The sequence below is a fragment of the Ambystoma mexicanum genome, chromosome 13 (assembly GCF_040938575.1).
Source record: "Ambystoma mexicanum isolate Mex_15411 chromosome 13, UKY_AmexF1_1, whole genome shotgun sequence".
Lineage (NCBI taxonomy): Eukaryota > Metazoa > Chordata > Amphibia > Caudata > Ambystomatidae > Ambystoma > Ambystoma mexicanum.
This window is the reverse complement of record NC_090938.1, coordinates 76,268,886-76,295,501: the sequence shown is the minus strand read 5'-3', so window position 1 is coordinate 76,295,501 and position 26,616 is coordinate 76,268,886. Positions and strand designations below refer to the sequence as shown.

Genomic DNA, 26,616 nt, shown 5'->3' with positions numbered 1-26,616 from the left:
GGCAAAATGGTTCACCCCACTATTAAGCACCATGAAAAAGGAAAACAAAAAGATGGAACTGTAATGGAAGAAAGAATACAACCAAGACAACACAAAAAACAAAACAAAAAAAAATTGTGTTCCAGAGACAAATCTGCGCATACAAGAAGGAAATTCAAAAAGGCGAAGAGGAGGCATTATGACAACAATCACCAATGCCACCCACACACAAAAGGAAATGTTTAACATCATTAAAGAGATGAGAAACCCTGTGGGCTGCGACAACACCCCAACCCCCTCAGAGAAACTATGCAACGACCTGGCAGACAACTTCAAGAAAAAGAATGAATAACATCCGACAAAACATACAAAACATACCAACCGACCACAACATACTACCAAGCGAACCTGTGACAGAACCTCAGCACAAACTCAAAAACGTTCCCGCAATATCAGCAGAGGCATTCGCAATGCTGGTAAAACACAGGAAGAAAGCTGGATCACCCATGGATCCCTGTCCCCCGGACATCTACAAATCTATCCTCGCACAAGGAACGCCAGCAGAATACTACAGAAACCTTCTGAACCTATCACTAGCAACAGGAACTGTACATAGGACCTTCAAATCAGCATATATCAAACCATTTCTGTGACACACAAGTGGCGACATAGAAGACCTCTCCAACTACAAGCCGATTTCAAACATTCCCTACCCGGCAAAACTCCTGGAAACCTACGTATATAAACTAACCCAAGAACACATAGAAAAACACCAGCTGCTAAACCAAGCTCAAGTCTGTTTCAGACGTGCAAGAGGAACGGAAACAGCACTATTATCCATCTGGGATGACCTAAAATCTAATGCAAATTCAACCTCACCCCTTATTCTACTCGACCTCTCTGCAGCCTTCAACACAGTTAGTCACGACACCCTAACCAAAAGACTAGAAGACATAGGCATAACAGACACAGCACTACTCTGGACTAAATCTTTCCTAGCAGACAGAACAGAAACCGTATGGGATCAAACCCTTCAAATCCACTCCATGAGTTAACGACTGGAGTGCCACAAGGATTCTCACCATCACCACTGTACTTCAACATCTACCAGACTCCGGTTAACAGAATCTTCAAAAAAAATACAACATTACATACTGCAACTATGCAGATGATGCTTAAATCAACTACAAAATCTAAGACACCGATGCCGATCACTTAACCCTAACAGAGTGTCCAAAAGAAGTCTTCAACTGGATGAAGGCCAACAACCTGAAAATCAACCCGGGAAAGACAGAAATCATGATCATATCCAAAGACCAAGAGTATAAAACCACCATTCCGTGGCCAACGGAAATGGGAACCGCACCATCAGAGGTAGTAAAAAATCTCAGCCCTGATGGACAACACCCTAACCCTAGAACCACAAATAAATGCAACAGTCAAGAAATGGTTTTTCCCTCCTCCACACGGCAAGAAGAATCCTACCTTTCCCCTCCTTCGCTCAAAAAGCACTCACCATTGTCGCCCTCATGTCAAAATCGACTATGCAAACAGCCTCTAGCTCAGAATACCAGAATACCTCCTGAAGAAACTACAACGGATCCAAAATACAGCAGTCAGACTACTCCTCAAACTATCAAGAAGAGAACACATCACTGCTGCCCTAAAAACACTACACTGGCTCCCAGTAAAACATTGCATCACCTTCAAAACAATGTGCATAACGCACAGGGCAATCAATGGACAAGGAGCAGAATTCCTACAAAAGAAAATAATCTACAAGCCAACAAGATTCCTCAGGTCAAGCAACAAATTCTGCCTGGAACCAAAACCATACCTCAAGAAAAAACTAGGAGGCACCTCCTACCACTTAGCCGCAAACACCTGGAACAACATCCCAAAAGAAATAAGAAACACCAAAGATCACCTAAAATTTTGGAAATTACTAAAAACCTGGCTCCTCAACACCACAGATGCAAACTGAAAAAGAAAGGAAAAGGGATAACTAAACTGGAGCGAACACAGACAACTCCAAGAACCGACTGGGAAGCTCCCACGGCACCTGGACTGGTGACGCCAAGTAGAGCGGAACACAGGCGACACCCATGGAGAAGGAGTCAACAACGACCCTAATCCCAACTAATACCCTACACTCGCCCCTTAGTTGCCACCAGGTACCATGGTGGTGTGGAATTGTCAGGATATTGGCAATAACACTAGCTGAGTTGTGGACACTGGCAGGTGCACCGGCCGTATGAGTGGGAAAGGAAGACATGTAAGGCTGCGATGGAGGCTGGTGGAGGGGGGGCCAGATGTGAAAGTGACTTTGAAGGCCGGACGGGCCCAGAGCAGGACAGAGGCGCAGCAGTGCTCCCGAACCCCATCTGGGTGGATACACAAACCCAGCGCCTCAATGCAGGATAGAGATGCTAACTAACCAATTGCTCTAACAATTTCCCCCTCTGCATACACCTCAAACTCTAACCAAACACATCCACAAACCTACAGCACAACAAACCGCACAAACTTCACTTCATGGCAACAACAAAACAAAAGACTTGCACAACAGCACACGACTACCGGCCCCCACCGGGCTGAGGCCGTCAACAGCACATCACTGCTCTTGCACTTCTCCAGCTTCCTCCCACTACCCCCACCTTCCCTTCCTTTTTCAGATCCACCAGAGCACCAGGGGACCACTCCGGTGGTGATAACGCGCGGTACAATTGTCCTTTAACATCAATGTTAACATAGAAAGGGTAACAAAAATTTTACATGAGAAACTAGACAAAGGGGATACTAAGTAACCCCTCTAGCACCCTATTGTAAGATGGTGTGTGCTGGGTCTAGAAAGGTTACAAAATGTAAGTAAAGTCAATTTCACTTCGTTAGGGAGAATTCTCAAAAATGTGCTAATTCCCTTCACCTTAGAGACACCCAGCAACTTTGCTGGATTTTGAGGATTTTTTACCTGGCGAGAGCGTGACCCTTTTTCCCCCCACTCTCGCATGGGTTTTGAAATGTGTTTTACTCTTGTGTTTTCTTTGGTTATGGAGTTTTAGGCAACTCCATAGGCATCATCTTTTCATGTGTGTGTGCGTCACAGCAACCTCAGTGCAGTGGCACAGGGAAAGCTTTACAGGCTTCCCAAAGGTTTAAATACTTTCTCTATTTAGTATCCCGTGTCTAGATACTCATGTGGCAGTCAAATGCAACCCTTTCCTCTCGAAATGGCTGGGGCAGTGGTTTTACAACCAACTACCATGAATATTCCCGACCACAAACACTGATAGTGTTAAATCGCAGGAGAAATGTTTTTCAAGATGGCGTCTGAGCCCCCTTTGTTTAAACAGGTCACAGTCTTCTTTTTTCATTGTTTCTTTGTGGAAAGGTCCATCTAGAGTTTTGCTCTGAACACGAAACCAGGCTTGGTCCCTTTGTTCCATCGCCTTTGGCAGGCTTCAGGACTGAAGGCCGCCTCTGGCACCAGAGTGTCTGGGGTGGGCAGAAAGTGAGGGAGTTGCCTGAAACTCCCTGTGCTTAGTCTCCTAGGAGACCCAAATGCACTCTGGCGTGATTGGCTAGCTGACTGTCCGGCAAGGACAGCCACCCTGCTGCGTGAGCGGCAGCTAGGCTGGAATGAATGGGAAGAAACTGGATAAAAGGCAAGTGTCTTGGCTTCGAAGGCAGAGTCGACCAGCTACCAAAAACTGTGTAGTACAGACTTATACCAAAGGTTGGATTTGCTTACACCTGTAGTCCTAGTTGTGTGTAGTGGTCCCAAAGGGTACTGCATACAAAGTCTGCCTAACACACTTCATCGCTCTTGGAAACAGTTTAACCAAGAGAAGGTATTTAAACCTTTGGGAAATCTAAGAGACTTCCCCGTGCCACTGCACTGAAGGTGCTGTGACAACAATGCAAAGATGACGCCTATGGAATTTGTCAGACTCCAAAGTCAAAAGAAACAAGAGTCCAAATCACAGTGAAAGCTTTTTCCGACTAGCCCATGTATTTTTCTATCTCCAGGTTAGAAATTAAAGTGCTAAAGTCCAGCAAAAGAGCTGGGGGTCTCCAGACAGGAATTAGCAAATTTCAGAGAATTCTCCCTAAGACCAGGCTAATGTTACACTAACCAGTTTACTCCCTTAAAGTGACTTTACTATGCGTTTGCAGAGTAAATGTATTTTAGAAACCGCAGGTACACATAATAACCGATAATACAATAACATGGTCTTTTCCCTTTTTAACGATGCTACAAATGTAACTGCGAACAAACACAACAGTGAAAGTGTCCATTGAAGTGTATTCAAGTATTCCAAAGTGCTCTAGTGTAAACGTCTAAAGGATTTGAAGTGATTCTGGTGTATGTATATAATTTTATATAAATTGGAAGTGTAGAGTTTCTTTGGTGTGCATGTCTAACTAAGGTTTAGTGTACTTACCTACGCTCACATCTTCCTCTTAAGATAAGCATGAGGGCTCTGCCACTCTACCAAGGTCCTGAGTTAGTACAGACATACTAAGAGTTGGAGATCTACAAACCACAGGGATAGCTTACTAAAGTCGGTTAGGTAAGAACTGGTTCAGTCAAACTGTGCAAGACTACACAAGACTGACTTTTGTGCTTGATATTAGGTAACCCACCATTTGGTATAGGTCTGTATTATACAAGTTGGTAGTGTGACTGAGCAGCCAGGCTCATCTCAAGAGGTGTACATCTGAGCTGTACAGAGAAAATCAGTTGATGCAAGTAACACTCAAGGTTTCAGTTATAAATAATGATTTATTTAGACACATTTTAGTGAAGCATTCTTTAAAAAAGGAATTGGTTTGTAATGGTGCAAGCAAACTTTGGAATCACTTCTCAAAATCAATAAATTTGGTGAATACTCTTTGGATATGCGAATACATTTCACCTACACCCTGAAGTGACTTCAACAACAAGGCTAGTATTACATTTATATATAGCACCAATATACTTTTTAGGTTCAGAGTATCAGAAAGGAAGGGTTAAGGAAAAATGGAAAGGTTAGAACATACTTTCTTATCCAGTGAGGACAGTTTGAATCCCCCAATTAAATCTAGGTACGCTTTTCCCAGCAGTAAAAGTGCTCAACAAATTACAACCTATTGAAGGACAAGCAATGCCAAAGTCAATGGATTCAGAAGGGTGCCTTTACGGAGACAGGACAGCCAAAGTCAATTGGACAAAGTCTATAGTTCTGATGCACTTCTTGGATAAAAAAGTCTTTCACAAAATTAGATAGTTCCGTAAATCACTGTAGGTACACACGCTGTTAAGCCTGTGCAAAAGGGAGCTAACAAGTACAAGTCTCAAGTGAGAAAGCACAACTTAAGGCAAGAAGACAAGTACCCCAAGCCCTAACAGTACCTCTGATTTGAAGAAAGTGGACCAGCTGGATTCCCTCTCGCTACAACGAAGCAGACCCTGGTTCCCAAGTCGTGGGTCCAAGAGGGAGGACGTCTGGAGGGCTCCTGCGACAGTACTCGGGAGGAACTTTGGCAACTACGCGCTCTTTGATTCAGCAGCATTTCACGGTCTCATCGCTTCGCAAACGACACCGATGCAGATCGAATATCTTCGGTTGGACTTTCCTTGCTCCCTCGTTCCTGGACTCTGGTGAGGGGACTCTGTGTTGGGATTTCCTGCTTCTAGAGTGCCCTTACGTGGCTCCTGGAGCTTTTGGCTGGATTCGTTCTGCGAAGACGTTTCATTAGGGTACAGACACTCGACCCCCGGCATTGGGCTTGTGCAGCAACGGAGAGGTGGAGCAAGTTTGGGATTGCCCCTAAGTGGAGTTGGTCTCAGGGTTTGTTGGTCCCACAAACCCAACGGGAGAAGTCGTAACGTCTGGACCTTCTTTGTCGATATGAAAAAGGAGGTCAGCACAGCAGCTGGGCTTCACCGGTACTTCGAAGACCACGAGGTTGTAGCAGGCTTCTCCATTTCTGCTTTGGAGTTTTCTTCCAGTGGTCGACTCTGCCCCTAGTCCCAAAAACCCTCACCTTTTAAGCACATTTTCCCATTCATGCACAGCCTAGGCTGTCAATCACAGCAGGGTACTGTCTTTCCCGGACAGCCAGCCAGCCAATCAGGACTGGTTTCGATCAAGCACACCTAGAGACAAAGGACACTGGAGTTTCAGCACTGTCCCCAGACACACTGCAGCCAGGGGCAGGCTTCAGGGCTGAAGCCCACCAAAGGAAAAACACACAAAGGGCTCAAACCTGTCAACGCACAGAGCAAAAGCCATAAAAGTCTTCACAAACAGAAAATGGAAGAGAAAAAGAGAGAAAGAGAAAGAGAGAAAGAGAGAAAGAGAAAGAGAAAGAGAGAAAGAGAGAAAGGTGCCACTCACTCAGGATTTAAAATTTAAAAGTCCCAAATCCAGCAAAAAAGCTGTGGGTCTCCAAGGTTGGAGGGAATTAACACAGAAATGAAAATTCTCCCTAACAAAGTCTTACTACCAGAGGACTTTAGGTAAAATACCCTTAACAGTTGATCTGACCAGCACAAGGGACGAAGTCGTCCTACACGATCATGCCTGTCGAAATGAAAACAGGGTCAGTACAGCTGCAAGGCTTCACCGGCACTTCAGCGGTCCTGGAAGGTGCTGCTGGCATCTCTGCTAGTCTTCGTCAGATGAACAAGTTACTTCTTACCTTGTAACGTTCTTTCGACGGGATGTTCCTCCGACGTATTCCTTATCTTTGATAATACGTTTCCAGCTTGCTGGCCTCGGAAATATTTTCTCTGTAGAGGGCGCTGCGCGTCGACGTCCGCAGAGACGATGTCCCTCGACGGTCACCGTATCGGCGCCGACGTCACCATGCGCATAAATAGCCACGCGCAGCGTCTGTTGCTCAGTTCCGTTTTGTAGCATAAGAAAAGTCATGCCCGAATTGGTTATTGACCTTGAAGGAGCGTAAGCTGCAACCACAAGGGAAGTATTACTGCGGGGATGGATGGGAGGGGCGATAAGGAATACGTCGGAGGAACATCCCGTCGAAAGAACGTTACAAGGTAAGAAGTAACTTGTTCTTCGAAGGGATTGTGTCCTCTGACGTATTCCTTATCTTTGAAAGACTCCCATAGCAGTGGCATGTAATTGGAGGTGGGAGTAAGAATGTTATATATCCCTTAGGGATGGACCGAATGTAATACAGCCTTTCCAAATCTGGTCTCTTGACTAGTGGAAGAATCCAGGTTGTAAAATTTTGTGAATGTATGTGCGGACGACCATGTGGCAGCCGCACATATGTCTCTGACCGGTATCCCTCTTTGGAGAGCCGAAGAGGCTGCGATACCCCTAGTTAAATAAGCCCTAAGATTTTGGGTGGCTCTTTCCCTGCCAGTTTCTAACATTCCAAAATGGCCAAAATAATCCACCTGGAGATGGGTTTGTTTTGTTATGGGTAGTCCCAACTTGTGACCTGAGTATCCTACAAATAGTTGGTCTGCTTGCCTGATCCTAGCCATTCTGCTGATGTAAAAGCTTAGAGCTCGCCTTGGGTCCAGCCTATGTAGCCTTTCTTCCTCTTTCCCCGGATGGGGAGGAGGGTAGAACGAAGGTCTGAGTAATATGAAATTCAGAAACCACCTTCGGGAGGAAATTAGGCTTCACCTGTAAAACAACTTTGTCCTTGTGGAAAATTGTATGTGGGGGTTTACAGGAGAGAGCTTGTAGCTCGCTCACCCTCCTAGCAGATGTTAGTGCTACCAATAGGACAGTTGTAAGTGTGAGAAATCTCAGCGAACAAGCGTGAAGAGGTTCGAATGGAGTGCCCATTAGGAAGTTTAAGACTAAATTTAAGTCCCATAAGGGAACCTGGAATGGTTTTGGAGGATAAACATTAGTTAATCCTTTGAGAAATTGTATCACTAGAGGTAGTTTGAAATACGATGGTCCCTCCGCAGTGTGCTTGAAGATTGAAAGCGCTGCAAGATAGCCTTTTACAGTGCCAACTTGAAGGCCTGAGTTTGCCAAGTAGAGTAGAAACGATAACACCGTTGGTGTAGCACATGAAAAAGGGTTGATATTCTCTTCCCTACACCAGCGGCAAAATTTGTTCCAACAGCAGCGGTATAAAGACTTTGTTGCTGGCCTTCTGGCCGAAAGCAACACCTCCATGACGTCATCAGGGAGATCCCAATCCTTGTACCTCACCCTTTCAGAAGCCAAGCGTGAAGGTTGAGGGTTCTGGTGTCTGGATGGAGAACCTGACCTCCCTTCTGCGAGAGAAGATTCTCTTTGAGTGGAAGACGGATTGGAGGGCAGATGGACATATCTAGAAGGTCCGGGTACCACGTTCTCCTGGCCTAGTCCGGGGCAATTAGGATCATGGTTTTCAAGAATCTTCTCAACCTCCTGATCATTTGAGGAATAACAGGGACTGGTGGAAACGCGTAAAGGAGTGGAAACTCCCAGTCCACTACGAACGCGTCTCCCAGAGCTCCTCTCGGGGGAAATTCCCTTGAACAGAACAGATTGCACTTCCTGTTGGTGCTTGTGACGAACGGATCCACCTGAAGGGTTCCCCAAAGGGTGAAGATCTCTTGAAGGACTTCCTGAGCGAGCTCCCACTCGTGGGAGACTGTGCTCTGCCTGCTCAGAGCGTCCGCTGTCAAGTTCTTCTCTCCGGCTAGGTAGACTGCCGATAGAGAGATTCCTTCCCGAATTGCCCAAAACCAGAGCTACATTGCCTCTCTGCACAGTGGCAGTGACCCTACGCCTCCTCTTTTGTTGAGGTAGTGCATGGCCACCGTGTTGTCCGTCATTATCAGGACATTTCTCCCCTGTACTGATGGCAGGAAAGCTTTCAGCGCTAGTCTGATCGCTCTCAGCTCCAATAGGTTGATGTGTAGTCTGGACTCCGATGGAGACCAACGACCGCTGATGGTCAAGTCGTTGGCATGGGCTACCCACCCTATGAGTGAGGCGTCTGACTACGGTTATCTCCGGCCATGGTTGCCAAAACAGTTCTCCTTTCAAGATGTTCTCTGGATAGGCCCACCATTGAAGGTCGCGGGCTACTTTGTCCGGAATCCGGAGGAGATATGTCATTCTCCCTGAGAATTGCGACCACCGAGTTCTCAGTGCCCACTGAAGAGATCTCATTCTCAGGCGAGCCTCTGGCACAAGGGAGATGCAGGATGCCATGAGGCCTAGCAACCTCAAAAAGTCGAAGGCTGGGAGACGTTGGGCGTTTTGAAACTTGCTGACCATCTGCAGAATATCTTGAGCCCTCACCTCTGGTAGCGAGGCTTTTCCCAGGGCAGTGTCCAGGACCGCTCAAATGAATTGGAGTCTCTGTGATGGTATCATCTGTGACTTCTTTAAATTGAGGGAGAAGCCCAGTTTGTGACGGAAGTGGCAGACATAATCTAGCTGGATCTCAGCTTGTTCCAAAGATACAGCCCTGATCAGCCAATCGTCCAGGTAGGGGTAGATGTGGATCCCTTCCCTCCTTAGACTCGCAGCCACTACCGACATTAGCTTGGTGAAGACCATCGGGCGGAGGTCAGCCCAAATGGCAGAACTCGAAATTGATAATGAGAGTCGCCAATTGCCAACCTCGGGTATTTCCTGTGTTTGGGATGGATTGGCACATGGAAATTAGCATCCTGAAGGTCCAGAGATACCAGCCAGTCCTGGAGCTGGAGGGAGTTACCATCCTGAACTTGTCCTTCCTGAGGAACTTGTTCAATTCTCGTAAGTCCAGGATGGGTCTCAGTCCTCCGTCCTTCTTTGGTATGAGAAAGTAGGGAGGGGGGGGGGGGGGGTTGGGGGGGGGGGGGGGGAGTACCAGCCCTTGTTCCTGTCCGCTACTGGTACCGGTTCTATGGCAGCTTTCTCTAGCAGGTCTATAATTTCCTGCAAGAGGAGTGGATCTGGAACTTTTAGAAAGCTGTTCCCCGGTGGATGACTCTGAGGGATGTGTAGAAAGGGTAGGCAGTAACCCTGGGCAACTGTCTCCAATGCCCAAGCATCTGACGTTATAGCCTGCCATTCCGTCAGATGGTGAGTTAACCTGCCCCCTACAGGTGTCTTGTGTGGAAAGACCTCAGAGTGGTTTAGGGGTGGCTGATGCAGATGCCGAGGGTAAAGAGGCACCTGCTGCTGCTGCGGCCTTAGTACCTTTGACCCGTCCACCTCGGGTGGATCTCATTTGACCTCTTTGAGCCGGCTGTCCTCTGCCTTTACCGAATGTGGAATAATAGCGAAAGGACTTTCCTCTCCCAGAGGTTCCTGAGGGGCGAAAAGGAGTTTGGCGGATAGCAACTCCTAAAGATTTTGCTGCTGCTTTAGATGTCTGCAGCTTTTCCAGACTGTCATCAGACTTTTTTCCGAATAATGAAGAGCCGTCAAAGGGCATATTCAAAAGTCTGGCCTGTACATCTGGAGCAAAGCCAGACTTTCGCAACCACACATGCCTGCGGATTGTTGTACTTGCCGCCATGGCCCTGCTGATACTGTCAGCGGAATCGATGCCAGTTTGAAGTGACTCGCACATGGCATCTTTGCCATCTTTAATAATGTTAAGGAAGGCTTCCTTTTCCTCTCCTTCGGGTAGGCAGTCAGCCGCTGATGAAGCACACTCCCACAGTGTGTGACTGAACCTGGCGAGCGTACAGGTGGCGTTGATGGACTTCAACGCCATACTACAAGCAGAGAAGACTTTCTTTGCCATAGAATCATACCTCTTGTCATCTCTAACCTGTGGGACAGTAGGGTAAGCGGTCCTGCTGCTTGATGAAGTTGCCGCTTGGACCACCAGGCTCTCTGGAGTCGGGTGTTCCGATAAGTATTCAGGGTCAGCAGCAGCTACCCTATACTTGGCTGATAATCTTTTATTGACAGCAGGGATAACTTCAGGAGTTTCCCAGTTAGATGCAATTTTTCTTTGTAAGGCTGTATGGAAGGGGACCACAGGATCCTCCTGTGGACCTTTGTCTAATATGTCTGTCAGGTCATCCTGTTGAAAAACAGGCGAGGGTGCAGACAGTTCCATTAATTCAATAATTCTTGCCATCAGGGTTCTATAGGGTGTTTCGGCATGTTCCCCTGGGTCTGGCTTAACAAAATCCACTTCTGGGGAAGTGTCCAGCCCACTTGCCTCATGTGAGGACTCCTGTAGGTCTTTCAACCTTCTTTCCTCAGAGGTGAAATCCTCTGAAACAGGTAGTGTGGTCCTCTGCAACTCAAAGGTTTCCTGGTCAGAATCTTCCCCTTCTTCATAAATTGAACATAATCCAGGGTACTCTGACCTCTGAAATGGTATAAAACCCATTTCTAAGGCAGGAGCCAAATTCCTCATTATTGGGCGAGAAAACGTGGATGTCGTCGAGGCCGATGTGACAGGCTTCGAAGACGCCGAAAAGGACGTTGAGAAAACCGGAAGAGGACTAAGAATTCGAGAGGATAGGGATCCTACTCGAGGACATCGACGACGGTCTCGGCGTCGTGCCGGAGGCTCTTGGAATCACTGTTGGCTGTGGAGTAGCCGTGGTCTTCTCTTTCATCGGCGTCGAGTCGATCGACCGATGCGTCGAAAAACCCTTCGACAACGGCATCGATGGCGCTGATCCATGCGCCGAAGGGATCTTTGACGACGAAGACGGTGCCTTCTTACCCGATGGCCCGTGGCGCTCTCGGGTAGAATGTTTCGCCGGGTGCTGCGACTTGCGGCGTTTTGATTTTTTGGGTTTTTCACCCGGGGTATCACCCTCCCAAGCACCACAAGCAGATCCTGTGTGGATCCGTTATCGAAATTTTTTTTACCGCAGTCTCGACATTTTTTTAAGCCGGATCACGGCGTTGTCAGTTCCGATGAAGATGCCATAGAGAACGAGTTGGTATATTTCGAGTAGATGTAGATTAGTTATCTGACTGAACTGAGCAACGATGCTCCGAGGCCCCACGAAACGCGGAAAAACGGAACTGAGCAATGGACGCCGCGCGTGGCTATTTATGTGCATGGTGACGTCGGCGCCGATACGGTGACTGTTGAGGGACATCGAGTCGGCAGACGTCTACGCGCAGTGCCCTCTACAGGGAAAAGATTTCCGAGGCCAGCAAGCTGGAAACGTATTATCAAAGATAAGGAATACGTTGGAGGACACAATCCCTTCGAAATGATGTTCCAGTGGTTGACAACCTGTATTCCAAAAGCCTTGCTTTTTATGCGAAATCCCATTCATTCACGGCAGTACAGCTGTCAATCACCCGTGGGCGGTTGGGGGGGTGGGGGTAGGTTCGTCCTCTAGGACAGCATGCCAGGCATGCCAACAAAGGTCAGTTAGGTTTCTGGCTCCTCCCTCACATCCTGCCTTCCCAGACACACTGGAGCCTGGGCCTGAGCCTGGGTGAATAGCAAAGACCTAAACCTAGCTTAAACAACAGAGTAAGAGCTCAGAAGAAACTGTTAGGCAGAATTCTCAGAAATGTGCTAATTCCCTTCTACCTTAGAGACCCCCCAGCTCTTTTTGCTTGACTTTAGGACCTGGAGAGTGTGAAACTCATGTATTGTTTGGCAATTTGGACTTTGTTTCTTTTGACTTTGGAGTTCCATAGACATCTTTACATTGTGACACAGCACCTTCAGTGCAGTGGCACAGGAAAGTCTCTTAGATTTCCCAAAGGTTTAAATATCTTCTCTTGCTGAAACTACTGTTTCCAAGAGCAGTGAAGTGAAATTAACAACTTACATTTTGCAACTTTCTAGACCCCAGCACACACCATCTTACCATAGGGTGTTGGAGGGGTTACTTAGTATCGCCTTGGTCTAGTTTCTCATGTAGCATTTTTTATGTTACCCTTACTACAATTAATGGCTTGTGGCAGTGGTTTACTTTTTCCTACCATTGTGCGTTTTTACCGCAGGCTGCAATTGCTGCTGCAGCAAAGCACCTATGGGTGCCCATTTTGTCAAAATGGCCCTGGTTTTCCTTTTTCGCCATTTCTTGTTGGAAAGGTCCTTCTTGAGATTTACTCTGCATGTCAAACCAGGTTTGGTGCCTTTGTTCATTCAGTCTTTGGCGGGCTTCAAGAGTGAATCCCGTCTCTTGCTCCAGTGTGTCTGGCAGGGCAGGAAGTGAGGAAGGTGCCCGAAACTCCCTGTGCTTAATCCCCATTGTTACAGGAATGCACCCAAAGGTGATTGGCCGGCTAGCCTGTCCCAGGATGACAGGCACTCTGCTGTGAGAGTGACAGCTAGGCTGCGGAATAATGGGAGAAACCTGCATGAAAAAGGAGACACTTTTGGCTTGGAAGGCAGAGTCAACCACTTGATGAAGTTATCCGGAGAAGAACTTTGAAGAAACGCTTGCTGCAACTCCTGGACCGTTGGTTCGCCAGGTGAAGCCCTGCTGCATTGCTGAAGCTCCGAATTCGCATCGACTAGAGAAAGCCCTGCAACGGACGACTTCTCCCCTTAGGTTGGTTGGACCAATCAACTCCAAAGCAATCTTGTCTGTACATCCTCTCGGAGCTGGCTGTACTTCCATTGCTGCTGCAGGAACAGATTGCCAGATCGAGTGCATTGTTTTTAAATCAGACCCGAGCTCCAAGAAGATCCTCTGGACTCCCATGAAGCAGGACTGACCAAGCCTGAGCCACCTCAGATTGGTGGACCCCAGACGAGAGGAAAGTCCATAGGAGGTATCAGAGAACCACAGTGGTGCTATTTGCAAGAGTCGTGAGAAGTGTCGCTGATCTGAAGTTTGCCCATTGCTGCGCCAACCTTCAATTCGTAGTGCAGGAGTCCCCAGATGTCCTCCCTCTTGTCCCCATGACTGAGGCCCAGGAACAACAGGGTCTGCAGACCTACACAGCCTTGCTAGCTCTCAGTTAAGACTTGTCTTGGTTGCCTTGCAGAGTTGCTTGCAGCTTTGCCCTTCACAAGCCTCCCAGTTTGTGGCCCTAGAGTGATTTCATTTCTTTACAAAAAGACTTCTAAAACATTGTGCAAGACTTCTAGCTGCAAGAAGTGCTTCAGCTCACCTAGACTTTTGCTCAATTAACATTGGCTGTCCTGGCTCCCTGAAGGACTTTTCTTACCTCTGACTGTGTGCTTTACCTTTCTCCCCAGGAAAGGGTTAATTTACTTTGTATTGGAGGGTTCAAAAAGTACTTCCCTGCTTAAGAATATTTGCTAACCATTGTTTTATTCCCTCATCTTTTCCATCATTACACTACCCTCAGCATTGCTCTAAATGTGCCAGTGATATATCAATGTCCAGTGTCCTAGTTATTCAAGTCACCTCAGGGTGTAAGAAGCATCTGTGTGCCATCTCAAATGGGCACCTACTGATTTATTGAAGCAAGAGTGTACATTAAGTATATTATTGTGTTACATATTTTGCTCCCTTCCAAGGAAGGCTTATTCAACTGATTGTGAAATTCAAAAATAATGGTTTTCTCAAGAAACCTTGAGTGTTTATTTAGATACTTTTCACTGTGAATCTCTGTGCAACAACCCTAAAGCCCACATTGACCCCTCTTGTGATAAGCCTGGCTGCTCAGTCACTACCTTCTTGTGTAGTACATGCCTATTCCAGAGGCTGGGTTAACTATTGCCAAGAGGACAAAGCTGATGCAGTCTCCCACAGGGTACAATCTTGCCCAACACAAACGGGAAATGGTGAAAAAAGAAGGCAGGGGCCACAGTTGCAGCACTGAGAAATCAGCCTGCAAGTACCCTAGAAGTAACCACTGCCACCAGCCATTCAAGTTAGTTAGTGTAATACAAAGTTATGAGAAGTGGTATAAGGAGTTACTATGTAACTACTCAGTGCTCCACACAGGGTGGTGTGTTCTGGAACTATAAAAGCAAGATAAATGCTCTCAATGTTCTTGGGAACAGTAGATCACCCGAGAAAATGTATTTAAGCATTAAGACCTGTTCAAGAAACTTCTCAGTGGCACTGCACAGGGGGTGAGGTGTGTCACTATGCAAAAAGCAGATGCCTACGAGTTCAGCAGACTCCATAAAAAAAAAAGAGTTAAAAATCCAAGTCACGGAAAAACACATGAGTGGCAAAAAGCACCTCACTCCGAAGAATAAAAATCAAAAAAGGTCCCAGATTCTAGCAAAAAGGCCCGAGGGTCTCCAAGGTTAAAATGAATTCACACAGAAACTGAAAATTCTCCCCAACACTCGCGCCCCGCCCCCAGATTAAGGGACAGGAGGATTTAATCGACTCCTGGGTGAATCTCTTGTTCCAGTCGTTCATACTGTCTGGAAAGACCAACAGCATTTTGGCGATTGCATCCTGACCGATGCTCAATGGTAAAATCAAACCTTTGGAAGCAGATATACCATCTGAGCAGTTTGGTATGACCCCCCTTCATTTACATTTACCATCTCAAGGGTTGGTGGTCAGTCTGAATAAGGAAATAAGAACCATACAAGTATGGTCTAAAATTCTTCAGAGACCACACAATGGCAAAATTCTACGTTTGCCCACCTTGTTTCACGGTCCTTCCGTTTTCAACTGATGAAGCAAATAGGGTGCTCCCTGCCATGCTCATCCAGTTTACTTAAGACGGCCCCTATTCCTGTATTTGATGCATCTGCCTGTACAATAAAGGATTTGGTATGAATCAGGAGCTCTTAAAACTGGAGCTTTGCAGAGGGCCTTTTTCAGCCCTTCAAATGCCTTGACACAGTCTTCATTCCATCTGGCATTCTTAGGATATTTTGGAGAAGAGAGGACATTTAGGGGAGAGGCTGTGGTGCCACAGTTCTCAATAAAATGACGGTAGTACCCTGGGAGAGCTAGGAAGGCTCTCACATGGGTCTGAGTAGTAGGAATGGCCCAGTCTTGTACTTTTACTAGGCAAGGGCCTAATCTTACCTCCTCCTACCTCATGACCAAGGTAGACCACTTTGCTCTGACCAATTTGACATTTACTTGCCTTTATGGTCAGATGGGCCTGTTCCAAAGCCTGCAACACATAGCCTAGGTGAAGAAGATAATCTTCCCATATGGGGGTGAACACTGCAATGTCATCCAAGTATGCCATGCAAAAGTCCTCTAACCCATTCAGAACATGGTTTGCCATCCTTTGGAATGCAACAGGTGCATCATTTAGTCTAAAAGGCATGACACTAAATTGGTACAAGCCTCCTGGGGTAGAAAATGCTGCCTTTTCCTTGGCATGGTCTGCCAGAGCTATTTACCAATAGCCTGAGTTCAGGTCAAATGTACGGAGGAACTTTGCAGATGCAGGTTTGTCCACCAGCTACTCTGTCCTGGGTAAAGGGTGGGCATCAGTCTTCGAGACTGCATTCAGAGCCCTATAGTCCACGCAGAATCTCAACTCTTTGGTTCCTGCCTCTGGCAGTAGCACAACTGACTAGCCCATGGACTGGTAGATGGATCAATACCCCCCCACCATTCCCCCAAGGTCAAGCAACTTCTTCCTTTATATGGGTTCTGACAATCACTTTCTGTAGCCCATGATTTTGACAGGTCACCAGTGAGTATATCGTGCTGGCCCAAATGGGTCAAGCCTGACCTCAGAGAAAACAGAGAGGCAAACTGATTTAACAGCGCTTTGCACTTGTCCTGTTGCTGCACAGTCAGATCTGAAGAGAGTTTGTCTCATCGTAAGGGTGTCCCGTGTGGAGATCAGGGAGAGGCTCACTCTACTCCTCCCCTTGAGGAGGATAGAAGCAAAGCTCACAGTTCGGCTTTAGTGACATAGGCCTTCAGACGATTAGTGTGAAAGACACGAGGGGCCTACTTGGCATTGCCCAAGACACTAAATAATTGACCTCTCCATTTGTTAGCTTTCTGGTCATGCCAATGCTTGGCCAGCCATAATTTTTTTCTGAAGCTTCAGTCATCAGTAGTACCATCCTCTTCCTGAGGCCTAGTACATAACCAGTTAAACAGACTGGCTTTAAAGTTGGAGCACTATCCAATCCTTCTTTAATCAGGGCCACAAAGTATCTCACTAATCAATGTAATGTAATCTACACTTATCCTAGTGCATGCCAACAGCATTAGGATCGTTTTTCTGAAGTCCACCTAAGGGCTTAGTAAAACCATTCAACTGAGGCAGTACAAGACTCCACACTTGGTATAAGGCTGCACCACCAGAGTATATGATAGCTTATATAGAGCAGCCAGGCGTATCTTAGGCGGGAGAGAGGGATGTAGGAAGGTACACAACTTGTAGTTTACCAAGGGTTCAATAGAAACACTGACAACCAGAAGTATTGAACAAAAATAGAGGTTTATTATAAATACAAGTTAGGCCAAGATAAATCTTGGGGGGTGAGCACTTGGTCATTAAATTATAAACACAATATAAAAACATACCACAATGCTTTAAAGTACATAGACCAAAGCATAAACCTCGTTTAGAAAATGAACAGTACTTCTAGGCAAGTCAGACCTTATCAAACACATTTAGTATAGGACACACCTATGCATGGTGAGTAAAACCATCAGTTACTCTCCAATTTCTTTAAGTAATACAATGGTAGTAGACCCTGGCTGTTCTGTAGTGACACTCAGTTAAGGAATCGCTTGGTAAACCAACCTGCAAGTACAGTTTTCTGAATAGGGGAACACTCATTCAAAGGACAGTAGGCACATAATCACATTCAGGATTATGCACAGAAAGGTCTGGGAGTCCCTCTACCAAGAACTGACTAATCTAATAACCTGTTCTATGGGAAAGTGCCCACTCAGGATGGTCTTCAACCATGTTTTAGCTCATGGTACCTTTCACAGAGAAGAAATATCCATTTGCATATCAGTCTTTGTCCCACCTAGACTTTCTTTCACATTCATTATAACACACAGTTATACAACGTGATTAAGACCTTTTGGTGTAATATACAATTACAGTTGCTTTTCAGTTAAGTGGAACACAGGCTAAGTTAAGCAAGAATGTTCCAACTTATTTTAGGATGGCTCAAGGCAGACCAAGTCAAGTAAAACCCATATACTTTGTAAAAGGAGCCATCAGCGACGTCGAGGTAGTTCTAAACCTAAGACTGTTTTAGCATCTGTATAAAACAGACCAGGGAAAGCAAAACCCCACGTTACACTTTAGGAATGACTCCATGTTATTCCAGGTAGGTAAAACCCACAGCAAACTTAGTTTAGAGAGGCTATACAGCAGGTCAGGGGAAGCAAGACCCAGTTGGTGAACTTACACATTAATATACTGAAAGAAAAGTGAGACCAAAAGCATTACTTTTGGGAAGAGACGCAACCAATTCACAGGTGAGGAAAATAATCTTACATATACTTTCTAGAATGGTACAACAAAAATTCAAGGTAAGTAAGAATTTTGTAACTGATCACGCTCAGAGTTACAGTTACCAACTAACTCTTTCACAAGGAAGTACCCTTTTAAACACTAGTTATATATTTCAAGGCAGAATCCTTCTCTTATCCAGTCCTTCCCTATTCTATTGCACGACTTCTCGCAGAGGCTGAAGAGGGACTGTATTGGTCTCGATTGCAGCTGTAGGTAGGGTGAAAGAGTTCTGTTGCAGGAAAAAAGTCAGCGTTCCTGTGGAAGACTGTCCAAACAAGTAAGTAGTTCACTTTAGAGTTAGTTAGGGTCCAAGGACTTCTGAGAAGGATTCTAACAGTGGGCTTGGGTGAGCTGGATGGGAGGACTCTCAATCACAGATTCTCATAGTAATGATAAATATTCCTGACTTGTGTCAACCCCAGAACTTTTTGCTTTTACTGGTGGATTATTTGTCCATATACCTCAGAGTGGGTACCTTTTCCCACACTAACAGAATCTTTTACTCTTTTTATGGGTGTCATTTTTAAGACTCTCCAAAGGGTCTTTTAAAAGTTATCCACTTTGACAACTTTTTTGGCAATAAGTGCCTATTGTTGCTGGGTTTCCTTGCTCCCCCAACTTTCTCTGGCTAACCTTGTGAAAACTATAGTTCGCAATTGTAGAAAGGATCTTTGGATCCCTTTTACATTTCATTAAGTGAGACCAGCACCCCCACCCTATGTGGAGTGCTGGGAGATAGAGTATCCCTTTCTCATTTTAAATGTAACATTTATGTTACAAGGACAAACTTACCTTTAATGGCTGGTGGCAGTGAAACTTTGTATTAATTTGGTGCACCTTTGCCCCGGTAAATGCACCTATGGGTGCTCAATTTACCAAAATGGCCCCTTTCTTGTTCCTTCCCCTGAATTGGAAGGATGGAACTCAATTGCAGCAAGCAGAGAAAGTTTATTAGTGAGAAAAACAAAATGTTGTAGTACAAGATGCACAGAATTAACAAAAAAAGAAGCTCACCTGCTGTGGAGGTTGGAGAAGACCAACGCTTGATTGAAGGGGATCTTACTGAACAGCTCCTGCAAATGCTGAACCTTCTCTTCAAATATCTTGTGTGGTAGTGGATAAGAATTCACTACTTTGTAGTACTGCTTCAACCCTGAAGGAAATGACAAGTAAGGCAAAGAATTGCTGTCCTTCGTTTCAAATGTTCACGCATACACAGCAACTTTACATCGTGCTCAAACGATTCAGAAGCCATTGAAATATGGCACCTTAATATTGCTTGGATTTACAGAATAAGGCTATTTCTATACTCGGGCTTACATTTTACAAACTCAGACAAAATATTCAATGTCCAATTGGTTCAGCTGTAGTAATCCAAGACTACATATTCCTCGAAATCATTAGTTAACTATAAAAAAGCTTAAGAGTGGAAGGGCGGAATGAAGAAACAGTCATATGGTAACTACATCTTTTCCTGACGGATAGAAATAGAAGGTTTAAGAAGCCTTAAAACATAACGACCCAAACAAAAGTGGTTTGACTGTTATCTAGTTGACCACTGGATCCACTTTTAGTAGAAGTGAAGCAAGGCTTAATCCTGCCAAAGAGGATTGGTGTGCAGGAAACAACAAGCATATTGCAGAACCATTAAAAGAGAACATAAGATCCGGAAATACGTATTTACTATCTCTACCTGACGCATTGTACCAATCTAGAGTTCACCCTTACCCTCCCTTGCACCCACCCTCACTCTGCGCTCTAGCTTTCAGCCTATGTGGGCAAGTCACTTTGTCAGATGCATGTGTGTCAAAGCAACCACAACTGTTGGTGATAGATTAGAAAAAAAAAAAAGACAGACATTCAGGTATCTTGTTGATCTGGGTTGAGATGGGAGAAATGTTTTGGTGCAAAATCAACTACAAAATAATGAAAATATAGTAAAACCCTTAAACTGGCTCTTTACAAAATTGTACTCCGCTCATCTTTAGACATCACAACCAGTACATGTTTCATAGTAGAAAAGACACATTCAGCTAACCAGCACACATGTGTAACAAGGCCACCAATCGCCAGTTCTGAACCACCGAGCAATGCATTATGGGTATGCACACGGTCTTTATAATTATAAATGTAGCACTGCTTTGTACATAGCTGTTAAGCAAGATTGTGTCCAGTACCCTTTGGGAGACTACAGCAACCTTGACCTCCTGGCAACAGGAACACAACCTTTGGTATAAATCTGAACTACACAGGTTGGTAGTGCGGCTGAGAAGCCAGGCTCATCTCAAGAGGGGTCAATGTGAGCTGCAAGGTTGTAACACAGTTTCACAGTGACAACACTTATACTCAAGGTTTCTTGATTAAACAAGTATTAATTTGTCAGTTATACAAGCCTTCTTCAGAAGGGAAAAACATGTAACAATAATACACGACAAAACACACTGTTTCTCTAAATCAGATTATACCAATTGGGGATGGCACACAGACACTTCCTACACCCTCGGGTGACTTAAATAGCTATGATACTGGATATTGATTTATCACTGGTACAGGTGTAAAGCATAAAACAAAGGTTAACAAATAATTCATAAACAGGTAAGTACTTTTTAGGCTTTCCAATGAAGTAAATGTAACCCTTTCCTGGGGGAAAGGTAAAGGCACAGAGTCAGAGGCAAGAATTAGAAAAGTTTGCAGAAATAAGATTCACTTGAAGGGCCACAAGCTGTGAGGGTTGTGAGGGGCAAAGCTGTAAGCAACTCTGCAAGGGCAACCAAGACAAGTCTCAACTGAGAACAAGTATGGTAACACCATAAGTGGTAAGTCCTCTTAACTTTACAGTACCTTTGGTTACAAAAAATGGTTCCAGCTGGCTTCTGTTCCTGTGTGGCTCTGCAGATCTTGTTCCTGAGCCTCAGTCGTGGGGACTAGAGGGAGGACGCCTGTGGACTCCTGCAACACAATGGGAAGGTCAGTGGCAGCAAAGTGCAAACTTCAATCAGCGTCACTTCACGGTTTCAGCTCCTCGCGTCTACAGCAAATAGCAACACTGTGGTTCTCGGATACCACTTCAGACTTTCCTCGCATCTGGGGTCCAGCACTCTGTTGAGGTGGCTCAGGCTTGGTCAGTCCTGCTTCAGGCAAGTCCAGAGGATCTTCCTGGTGCTCGGCTCAGACTTAAAAGCGATGCACTCGGTTTGGTATTCCTCTCCTTGGCACTTCGGTTCCAGCAGCAGTAGTACATCCAGCTCCGAGAGGATGTCCAAACGAGTTCACTTTGGAGATGATGGGTCCCACCAACCCAAGGGGAGAAGTCGTCCTTGCAGGGCTTCTCTAGTCGAGGCGAATTCAAAGCTTCAGCACAGCAGCAGGGCTTCACCGGGCAAGCTAACCGACCAGGAGTTGCAGCAGGCGTCTCTTCCAAGTTCTTCTTCAGATTCCTTCGTCCAGTGGTCGACTGCCTTCCAAGCCAAAAAGCCTCACCTTTTATGCAGGTTTCTCCCCCTTCATTCCAGCCTAGCTGTCAATCAAACAGCAGGGTGGCTGTACTTGCTGGACAGCCAGCCGGCCAATCAATTAGGAGTGCATTCTGGTCTCCTAGGAGACTTAGCACAGGGAGTTTCGGGCACCTCCCTCACTTCCAGCCCCCGCTGAACACTCTGGAGCAAGAGGAGGGCTTCACTCGAATCCCGCCAAAGACAAAACAAAGAAAGGGACCAATCTTGGTTTGGCGGGCAGAGTAAATCTCAAGGACGACCTTTCAACAAAGAAACGGCAAAGAAAGAAGACTGGTCCATTTTGACAAAAATGGCAACCTTATGATATGATAGTTTATTTATATAGCGCCTATACACAATGTGTTTCAAAGCGCTCAAGGCAAGGGAGGGAACAAGGGGAAAAAAATATGACATTCTTACAGGCCATGAACAGTAAGGATGTGAAATTAACTATCGTACTTGGCCTGAGGACATTTCAGATAGTGCAAGAGCCAAGACATAGATAAGGAAGGGAGGGGGAGAGTGGGAAAGAAATGGAAACAGACAGGCGACTACCAGCAGCTGCGAACGTAGCCCGCGGTAAAAGGACACCATGGTAGATAAAAGTAAACCACTGCCACCAGTCATTCATCGAGGAAAGGGTAACAAAAATGTTACATGAGAAACTAGACAAAGGGGATACTAAGTAACCCCTCCAGCACCCTAATGTAAGATAGTGTGTGCTGGGTCTAGAAAGTTACAAATGTAAGTAAAGTCAGTTTCACGTTACTGCTCTTGGAAACAGTAGTTTATCCAAGAGACGGTATCTAAACCTTTGGGAAATCTGAAAGACTTCCCTGTGCCACTGCACTGAAGGTGCTGTGTGACACACAATGTAAAAGATGATGCTTATGGAGTTTGTCAGACTCCACAACCAAAAGAAACATTAAAAATACAGGAGTGGGGAAAAAGGGTCGCACTATCTCTAGGGTAAAAATTAAAGTCCTCAAAATCCAGCAAAGTTGCTGGGGGTCTCCAAGGTAGAGAGGAATTGGCACATTTCTGAGAATTCTCCCTAACAGGGTCATCTTTGACTCCACTCTCTCCTTCTCCACTCACATTTCGGACATTTCTAAACAACCCAACTACCAGCTGTAGAGGTACTCTTCCTTTTCTCACCTTCCCCCCAGCGGCTCACTGTCTCCAGAGCCCTGGTTCTCTCTAGGCTGGACTACTGCAACAGCCTCTTTCTCAACCTCCCTACTTCTGCCCTGTGCCCTCTGCAACTCATCCAGAAAAAGAACTGCAAGACTTATCCTTGGCCTCAAGCCCAGGGACTGCATCTCTCCGGCACTGAAATCCCTCAAATGGCTCCCCGTGGCTGCAAGGATCAAGTTCAAGACCGTCTGCATGGTCAACAAGGCTTTCTGGGGCCTGGGTCCAACCCATCTCCAACGATGCTTACCTAAATGCTGTCCAGCACGAGCCCTCCGCACATCTACCTCCACCCATGAGAGTGGCATCTACCAGCACTTACCCCAGTTTCTGATTGACTGGGCGCACTTGGACCTCACCCCCCGCACTTGTTCTCCCCCCAGCTCCCTCCCCTCTCCTGTACCGTCTGTGCACTTGTACGATCTGAACGTAACATGCCTTTAAGATAGTCCATCTTCCCTATACCACCTCCTTGCATGGTGTTGCCTCCATGCACTTACAAAAACTACAGAATCGTTGTCGGACCCATTTGCAGTCTCACTTCCTGCCTTCACAGGTACTCTGGAGCCTGGGTGGTGAGTCCACAGGACCCCCACCGAAAATGAAAATCACACAAAGGAATTTCTCACCCTGGATGTCAGGGGAAAGGAACAAGAAAGGATAAGGAACCCTAAAATGGCGAAAAAACAAGACAGGGGACATTGTTAAAATGAGCAGCCATGGGTGCCTTTACCACAGCTGCGGCAACAGCCTGTGGTAAAGGTGCACCGAATTAGTGAAAAGGTTCACTGCCACCAGCCATTAAAGGTTAATTTGTCCTTGTAACCTAAAGGTTACATTTAAAATGAGAAAGGGGATACCAAGTATCCCCACAGCTCTCCACATAAGGTGAGGGGTGCTGGCCTCACCTAATAAAATGTAAAAAGGGATCCGAAGATCCTTTCTACCCTAGGGGACTGTAGTTCACAAGCATCGTTTAACGAACGTACCATTTCCTCTGCAATACAGCTGCTACTAAGTGGACTCTCCTCGTTAGCCATAAAAGGGAATGAAGTCTATCTGGCCTCTCGCATTAAGCCCGCGAGTACACTTTGTTCCGTAAATTTACAGTTTGTTCAATTATTGCTACAATTCCAATCTAGCAGCAGTAATGGCCAACGTGAATCCCGAGACGCACTGTATCTTGGATATAGCACCATTCGCCAATGAGCATCATGGTCAACTTTTTATAAATAACAACCATTTCAGCATTAAATATAGGTGAGTGCATTTAGTTGCCGTTACACCTAGTGCTTTAGGTAAACACCAAATTAACAAGTGAAAAAATAGACAGAACTAACCATGAGCCTACTTGATTTACAGATCCCTTTCTGCCCATTGGGATCAAAAGTTAACTTCTCCTTGGCCAATCTTTGCTAAGCACACCGCAATTCTCTTACTCTATCTAACATATAGGTGAGTGCACCATATTGCGTAATTCCCCAAAAATGTAAAACTTACTCTTTTGAGACACATTTGGTCTCTTTTTTGATTGTCTGTTTTTTTTTTTTTTAATGTGTTCCAAATTGCCACCTGGAAGGTTTTTATAAAAATGTGCCTTTCTTTTATGCATGAAAAAACAATATCACATAAATATCTCTGCCACTATCAGTGTTCATAATGATGATGTGCACAGTCATGGAAGACTCTGCTCCTGCAACACATTTAATGTTTGTTTTATATGTATTATGTCAACCACTTCATATTTATTTATGTGCCTATGTTTGTTTACTTCACAGTGGGTCTTTTTGTCAAAAAAGTACAACTATTAAGAAGTACTCCAAAGTTGTTCTATCGCCCTATTGTACTGTGTCCTGAAGACGGCTACACCTCCATCAACAGACAATTGTTTTGTGCATTGCCTCATTTTTTTAGGGTGCTTTTAGCCGAAACATTTGTCGACTCTCACAAATAGAAACCTAAGATATCTGATAGGTTTATTCCTCTTGATAGAGCCGATTCAATTAAACAGGGCTCTACCTCTAAATACTTGTTGTTGCACTTTTAGTGCCTATACAGTACTATTCTTCACGTACTAACCCCACCAAACGTTCAGCTTTGAAAATAATATATCAATTGCAATAAGTTCACATGTATTGCGAACAATGTTTTTTGCATCGGTTTAAGTTGATTTTTTAAATCGGTTTTATTATAAAGATAAATAAAATTAGTTTTGTTATTATCTAGTGGTTGGTTTTTCTAAAGGTGCTTTTGTTATATGTTTTCCCATTTGTATCTTCCTGTTTTTGATTAACTGAGTGTCATGATTACACTCACATATTTTTATTAAGTGTTGCAGCGGCTTTGCCTTCTAATAACAGGCACATCACTTACCCAGTCCTGCCTTGGCCACCGACAGCAAATACAGAAGCACCTGCAGAGCAGTGACTTGTAGAGGGTCGATCTTCTGAGTATGGCACCAAACGGCGAACCTCTTCCACTTGTGCCCATAGCATTTGAGAGTAGACGAAGCTCTGGCCCTGGTGAGCACCTCCTTACAATCCGCTGGGAGATCGTAGCCACCAAACTCTAGTGCTGCAGGAGACAGGTGTTCAGGTTCAGCGATCATGTGTCGTGGTGCAGAATCGCACCTCCTTCCCTGGAGAAAAGATCTGCGACCGCCGGAAGCTTGTCTGGAGGGGACACCAGAAGGTCTGGGTACCATATGTCTCGGCCACGCCAGTGCGACGAGGATAATCCTGCACCAGGACCGTCTGAGTTTATTGGCTAATCGAAGAAGCAACAGAAACTGAGGGAACGCATACAGAAACGGGCCATCCCAGGAGAAGGGGAAAGCGTCCCCCATTCTGCCCGGCTGTGGAAACCTGCTGGCGAACCTCCGGCACTTGGTGCTCGTCGCTAACAGATTGATCTGCGGATGCCCCATCTGCTGAACAGGTGATCCACTTGGTCCTGCCGAAGTTCCCACTTGTGGCACGAGCGCAGCTCCCTGCTGAGAGAGTTGGCAACGGTGTTCACTCCTGCCAGATGAAACGGGATGAGGAACACTCCCTGGGCTATGGGCCAGTGCCAAAAGGTCCTGTGCCCCTTAGGAGAGCGCTGAGGATGTGGTTCCCTCTGCTTCCTGATGTAGAACATTGTGGTGGTGTTGTCCGTGAAGACCCGTACCACCTTACCCTTAAGGGACGGAAGGAAGGACCTGAGGGCCCAAAACATTGCCTGCAGCTCCAACACGTTGATGTGCAACGAATTCTCCTCCGGTACCCACAGGCCTCTTGCAATAAGATCTTCGGTGCGTGCTACCCATCCTTCCAGGAAGGCGTCCGTCGTGACTGTCTTCTGATGAGGTGGGGTCTGGAAATCCACGCCTGCGGCAAGATGTGCGCCCACTCTCCACCAGTATCGCTCGATGGAAACTCTCAGAGTGATCTTGTCCTCGAAGCTTCCAGACAGTTGTATCCAACGGTGTCGAGGAACTCTTGCAGTGGACGCATCCGAAGCCTGCACAGCCGAATGAGGTATATGCATGACATCATGCTGAGCAGGGACTTGATAGACCTCACTCGTGCGATCTTCAGGGCCAACAGCCGTTACCTTGCCCAAGATGGCTGCTATCCTCTCCTCCGATGGAGATGCCAGAC

General features: G+C 45.8%; 1 protein-coding gene across 2 annotated transcripts in view; it reads right to left on the bottom strand.

Moving 5' to 3' along the window:
* Nucleotides 1–26,616, bottom strand: part of DDX20 (DEAD-box helicase 20) — a 440,715-nt gene that overhangs the window by 284,704 nt on the left and 129,395 nt on the right. For both annotated transcript variants that reach the window (XM_069633316.1, XM_069633317.1), the window contains one exon: nucleotides 19,302–19,440. In XM_069633316.1, coding sequence (XP_069489417.1) covers nucleotides 19,302–19,440 — 139 coding nt within the window. The remainder of the gene's footprint in view (nucleotides 1–19,301; nucleotides 19,441–26,616) is intronic.